At 41.7% G+C, this 6611-nt stretch overlaps 2 protein-coding genes across 2 annotated transcripts; both read right to left on the bottom strand.

Annotated features, from left to right (window-relative positions):
* Positions 1-276: 276 nt before the first annotated feature.
* On the bottom strand, positions 277-2913 carry LOC143335000 (golgin subfamily A member 7-like). The gene is made up of 6 exons (XM_076754093.1): positions 2788-2913; positions 2124-2246; positions 1885-2037; positions 1655-1756; positions 1173-1231; positions 277-1060 (listed from the first exon to the last, which is right to left on the bottom strand). The coding sequence occupies exons 1-5, from the start codon at positions 2794-2796 to the stop codon at positions 1184-1186; spliced, it is 435 nt and encodes a 144-aa protein (XP_076610208.1). The 5' UTR covers positions 2797-2913; the 3' UTR covers positions 277-1060; positions 1173-1183.
* Positions 2914-3681: 768 nt separating this feature from the next.
* rplp0 (ribosomal protein, large, P0) lies at positions 3682-6611 on the bottom strand. The gene is made up of 8 exons (XM_076754770.1): positions 6581-6611; positions 6147-6254; positions 5867-6042; positions 5483-5570; positions 4759-4905; positions 4387-4572; positions 4162-4302; positions 3682-3900 (listed from the first exon to the last, which is right to left on the bottom strand). The coding sequence occupies exons 2-8, from the start codon at positions 6198-6200 to the stop codon at positions 3748-3750; spliced, it is 945 nt and encodes a 314-aa protein (XP_076610885.1). The 5' UTR covers positions 6201-6254; positions 6581-6611; the 3' UTR covers positions 3682-3747.

The raw sequence follows: 6611 nt of genomic DNA, 5'->3' as shown, positions 1-6611 counted from the left end.
AGCCGGAGCAGAGCGATATCCGGTTTGATCCCTCCAGAATAAAAGCCGCGTTCCTCCAAACCTATCTTAATTTAACAGCCAGACCGGATCTCCAGACTTCGCTTCAGCGTTGTGCCAGCCTGACTGAGAAAAATCAAAGTATATCTTGTTTATGTGGTAGTAATTATTGAAAAAACAAACACCGGTTTTAGAACACATTTCCCACAAATAATACTATAGTTCATTCAAAGCACTCTGATATTTGAAATAGGATTAAACAAAATGAGCTCTACTGAATTCAGGAAAATGCTTTTTATTTAGATAAAACAGAACATTTTTAAGAAAAGTACACCAGTTGTATCAAACACCAACTAGAGCAATCATCTGTGGAGTGTTTAAGGTTTCTGTGGTGTTTGGTGATGATGAAAAGGGCGATGACATTCGCAATACAGATAGTGAAAAACGGGGAAGAGGACTGTTCGGTATGATTTGAGAGATTTAGTGCAGTTGTACTCTGACACAGCAGGTGCAGACATTTCTCAAAATGTACTAGATCATGTTATTATTGTGTGATAACAGTAAACATGCTCCATCTTTGAAGTCACAAAAATTTTCTGTTAAGTACTTCTAATGTATATTTGACACAACATGGTTTCTCCCTCAAAAAGTCAAACTCATGCAGATAAGAAAACACTCGCCTCAACAAAGGCTACAACCTCCTCCGTCCCAACCAATTTCTCTAACAGTTCTTGGCAACTGAACATTATTTGACTTTATATTATTTGCAAAACAATACACAAGTCAAATCACTTAAATATCCCATGGTCAGAAAGTTGCATTTAACACGATGGCACTGTTCATTAAAACCGGCCTTGATCATAGGGCATGACTTATACATTGGCGCATGTATAAAAACACATGAAAACACAATTACAAACATATAAGGATAGGCATACAGTAGAGTACTTATAAATAACAGAGAAAAGGATCAGATCAAAATTATATACATCCATTCAGGTGAAGCAGATGTCTGAATATGTGCCGCCAGAGAGATGAAGAATATCTGGTCGGAGTCATCAGCCTATACAGAGAGGCAGAAAAAAAGATTCTTTTAACATTAAAAATGAGTACAAACAATGGAGATTTGAGTGGACCTGACTCTTCATCAAAAAGACATCAGAAGGACCCCATACCCCAAAGTTCTTTATCTTCCAGAGCCAATGCTTCTGTCTTCAAAAATTGTAATTTCAACCTAGAAGATAGCAGGTTAAGGGAAATACACAATACTGTATGCACATCTTCTTATATAATTAAAAACAATTTACCTCTCCTAGCATACGTAAGGTTTCATCAGCTATATAAAAGCATCTCCCAAAATCATATAACATTACTAATCATAATATTGACAAATAAAGTTTGAGCGGAGAGGAATTTGTTAAGAGGTGGTGTGCAAAATTGCCCACACCCAGAAATAACCTGATCTACCCCACTCTCTACTGCCATACGGCAAAAACCTGATGGCTGTTAGCAGATCAGCTTCATTGTGTTACAATGTGGACATGGTAATGAGCTGCTATGTTGAAAAGCAAACAAAACAGTATTGTATTGGCTCCATTGCGATCAGTTAGCCCTGGCAATAATGCAATTCATGTGAAATTAGCCAAGTGAAGGATACAACTCTGAGGCCTCTCTCTATGGGGTCAGTCAACAGCAAGCCCCTGGGAGCATATATCTTCTCATTCTGGTCCTTAATGTACCTGGCGATCTTCTTTAACACCTGAACATAGAGAGAGACAGACGGGAGCGCACACATTTAAGATACAAAGTGATATGTAGATCTGGCCAGCCCACCAGAGACAAAAATCTGAGCTGAAGGTGTACAGCATAACACTGAAGCAGTTTTACCTTTTCATAGTGTGTCTCCATACAGAGGAAGATTGTATAGGCAGTTAGACAAGCCAAGCAGCCCTCCAAATAAGACTTCCCCCCTAGTTTCTCTGCCTCTGCATACAGGTTGTTTAGAGTCTGGATGGTCTCCTCAAACTGCTGCTTATCAAGCTGAAACCACACAAAAGTTCAGGCATTATACACAATCTTTTAACATTCATTCAACAACCGTAGCATACATGCATCACTGCCCATACCCTTGACTCAAGTTCAGAGGGGAACTTGGTCTGGAACTTGCAGATGGTTCCTGAGCTGTAGTCTCTCTGAATGAACACCTTGGAGGAGACAGCTGGCTGCTGGAGGTCCTGCAAGCTGTGGGTCTGGAGAAAAAAAAAAAAGAGTCCAAATTTAAGCGACGGTCTTTCATGAAGAGTATCTGTCTTCAGGGTTTGAACAGTAGCACTTACTGTAAAGCTAATAATAACCTACACTTGAACAATGAGGGAAATCAGGACGCTTCTGCTATTTGTATTTAGCAAAGTTTAAAACCTTACAAAGCTAAGTTGACGTTATTACCAAGCTAACAGCGACCACATCTTAATTCTTAACTAATATCATTCTAACGATGACAATTACCGCATGTGTGGTGTTTACACTGTTGATGACGGCTACCGCAGGAAATTACACAGTATATTGTAAATTAATATAAAATAATAAGATCCGCTCGTGGTATGGAATAACGTTAGCTCGTGTTAGCTAATAACACATTAGCTTACGTTGGCTGAACCACAATTAGCGCCGCTGGAAATTATAGCAATGTTAGCGTTTCTCATGTCAAAAAAATGCCCCAAATATGTTAAATATTCAGACACGTCAATCTTTAAAACGAAGAATAAACCCTCGAAAAACCTGATCAGATACCTCAGCCATAGTGGACGTTTCCCCTCGAGCTGCTGCGCATCTACGCTCCTTTGCCACTAGCCCAGTATGACTTCCGGTCCATTGTTTTCAGAATAAAGGTGTCGGTGTTGAACCGAGGTATCGTTTAACAAACTGCAATAACACATGACAAAAATGTTAAAAACGGATATATTTTACCATTTCTCATTGGCAGATTCACTCACAGTCTGGAATCACATGTGATCCAAGCAAGGGTACAACGTAGTTCCACATTTTTAACATTTAGCTTAAAAAAAAAAAAAAAAAAAAAAACTTAAACACGAGGCTGGAAATTAATAGTAAGCAGTGCAATCATAGCCTTTCACTGTCACCCTTCATCAGGCTTCTGACTGCATTTGCTTAATATCTACTTAGATGTACAATAAAGGTAAAACAGCAGCCAGTGTTTATTTTATTTAATGGCATCAATAAGTTTCATTTACCATGTGCAGGATTGCTATTATGCAATTACTAAACCGCAATATATTTAAAACGTGCTTAAAAACCATCCGTTTTATGCATTTCCTAAAATCGACCTACCTTTAATTACAGGGTAGCGTTTTATTTTGAAGGGTGACACGCCCAACAGGAAGCCTTCAGTGCTTTTTGTCCCACTAATTTCCAGAGGAAAATGTTTGACGTAGTAATAATTGTCACTTCCGGTTAAAACGCCGTTCAAAATTGAACCAACAATTGGTTTCACTAAAAACGGCTTTATGCAGGTGTTCAATATTAAGCAGGCACACCACAAACAGGCCAAATGAAGTTTGCCTCCCTCCAGTCTCCAACCAGTACAAGGCACACATGATGGAACTAGTTCTACCATAATGACCTAAGATCCAACCTTTTCTGCAAGACAAATTCACACAAGGCACATGGAGTTTAGAGTTTTTATTGAATCATGGTCTTATTTGACTCATTGGTCCATTCGCTGTATTTGTATTAGTCGAACAGACCGAAGCCCATGTCATCATCTGATTCCTCAGACTCTTCCTTAGCCTCCTCCTTAGCAGCTGGAGCTGCAGCGGTCTCTGCAGCTGCTGCGGGTGCTGCTACAGCAGCAAAAGCAGATGGGTCAGCCAGGTAGGCCTTGACCTGTGAGGACAAAGAGGTACAACATCAGTTTTGTTTAAGTTCTTTACACCCATACAAATCAAAACCTTAAAGTCTTATTTAAGCATTCTAGTAAAACTTGTAAAGTCTGAGGCCTCAGACTTGTGAAGTCTGAGACCAAGTGTACCTGACTGACCAGAAACAATTAAATAAGTTGTCCTTTGGAGATCAAGAATGCAGCACTACTCCATAGCTCATCATGCAGGTTTACCAGTGGGATAAATTACTGTTTGATGTGCATACCTTGTCTGCCAAGGGGAAGGAGTAGTCTGTCTCCACAGCGACAGCCAGGACTCTCTTGTAGCCATTGATGATGGAGTGGGGGACAGAAGCCAAAGTGGGGTAACCAATCTCCAGACACACGCTAGCGATGTTCCTCACACCCTAAATAAAGCACAGATTTTTCGTCACAAAACAATTTGCAGCTACACACTCCGACTGCTTCCTCATACAAGCACCGTATCTCACCTCCAGGAACCTGACGTGCAGAGAAGCCTCTGTGATGTCGAGCACCTCAGGGCTGTAGACGCTGCCATTGTCATACACCTGCTGGATGATGAGTCCGTAGGAGAAGGGTGAGATGTTCAGCATGTTGAGCAGTGTGGCCTCGCTGGCACCAACCTTGTCGCCGGTCTTGATCAGATTGACATCACTCTGGGGACACAAATGCTGATTAGTTACTGATGCAGACACTTTGATATACATTGTGAGGTTTTAGCACCAAAGTGTTTCGTTGACTAAGCCTGGAGCATTAGCTTTTATCTATGGAGGCAACCCTTCCCACGTGTGCAGCAGCACAGTTAAATTCCAGCTCCCACAGTATTTAGCTGTCAAACTCACCAAGATTTCAATGGTTCCCCTGGAGATCTTGGTGGTGATACCCAGAGCCTGGAAGAAAGAGGTCTTCTCAGGACCCAGACCAGTGTTCTGGGCAGGCACAGTCACATCACAAGGGGCGATGGCTCCGGCACGGGCAGCTGCAGGCACCTGGGGTATTGAGTGTTACACTTAAGTCTTAAAGGGTAGTTTTGAACACAGGTGTCTGAGGATCAACATAAGTTTCAATTCAGTGTCTGAAACCTTACGTCCCTGGCAGTCAAGGATGCTGACATGACAGGTATAGCGAGGAAACAGGTCACTGTTTGCAGGGGGAACGACAAAGCAGCACCACGCTAGCTGCATTGTAACTTATCCTGCACGTCAACATGGTTGAAGAACACAGCTAATATTCTGAGCCCTTGAACAGATGTAGGTTTACAGGTGCGGCGTAAACAACTGCTGTCAATACAACAGCCTAGCAATAAATCTGACCATCATTAAGATTGTGTGTTTGAGTGAGGTGCTGGCTTAAATTTTTGGACATTTTGGAAGCTGTAGTTGGTGGTACTGTTGAATGTACTACCAGAGAGGTGTTAAAGAAATAACCTTCTGTTTTAATACAATCACACTGCATTTATATTGGCCACGTGTTCCTAATAAACTGGTAAATGAAATATATTTGCATGTCTCACAATTGATAAAGACTTAAGCAGCAACCTAGATTATATTGTTCTTAGTCTCTTACCTTGTTGGCCAGCAGCATGTCCCTGACCTCAGCCAGATCCTCCTTGGTGAAGACAAAGCCCACATTTCCTTTAATGTGGGGCAGGAGCCTGTTAAATCACAGGAGTGGCTGTTAAAATATGAGATTAGATTAACATTTTTCACAAAGACGCTAAGTTGTTAGGTGTCTGAGACCGTGCGTCCCTGGTTGTCGGGGGGATATAGACAAACAGGGATAGCTGGAGACAGATTACTGTTTGCAGGGGGAACGACAAAGCAGTACTGCACAAGCTGCATTGTAACTTATCCTGCACATCCACAAGGTTGATAAAAACCTGGGTTTAGATGCACTCTTACTTATCTTGTTAGGTAAAAACTAACAGCTCAAGGGAGCAAAAGTACTCACTTCTCCAAGGCAGGGTTGTTCTCCAGATGGCCACGGATGGCTTTGCGCATCATGGTGTTTTTACCCATCAGCACCACAGCCTTGTCCCGCAGAGACAGACGAATGGTCTGCATCTGCTTGGAGCCCACATTGTCTGCACCCACAATGAAGCATTTTGGAAAGTCATCCAGAAGTTGCTACAAATACAGGCCGAAGTTTAAATTAATTATCGACACACTTAGAAATATGATTGATTATATGATGACTGGATTGCTTGTAATGTAAGCAAAGTCCTACTTACGATGATTTTCATAAAATAGTTGGACTTCCACGTGGCCCTGTCTTCCCTGGGCATCTTTGCAGTGCTTCCAAGGATCGCTTAACAGCTGGTTTAAAGACAAGGTTGTAACTGCAACGAAAGAATGAAAGCGTTAACAGATGTACTTCAGAAACAGAAACGAGTCTATGTTCGTGGTACAGCTCACAGTGCGGTCGACAGTTATCATTAGCATGATGGCAAGCTAACCGGCTACCTATTAGCCGGCTAATGCCAAGCCTAGCGCACTGTTATCAGGCCGTGTCATGTTTAAGTCGCGCTACCACACATTTACAAGATACAAAATACATCCTTAGGTGACGTGACTGTTTATCGCATGGATCCAAAAATCCAACAAGCCAATATTTCAGTAAATATTAACTTTTCCGTGTTCTGTAAGAGCAGAGGCCTATGCTTACTTTAGACACGAGGGTCGCGTGAAAGAAAGAG

The sequence above is a fragment of the Chaetodon auriga genome, chromosome 2 (genome assembly GCF_051107435.1).
Source record: "Chaetodon auriga isolate fChaAug3 chromosome 2, fChaAug3.hap1, whole genome shotgun sequence".
NCBI lineage: Eukaryota > Metazoa > Chordata > Actinopteri > Chaetodontiformes > Chaetodontidae > Chaetodon > Chaetodon auriga.
Note: the sequence above shows the minus strand (reverse complement) of the source record. Positions and strands in the feature narration are given on the sequence as shown.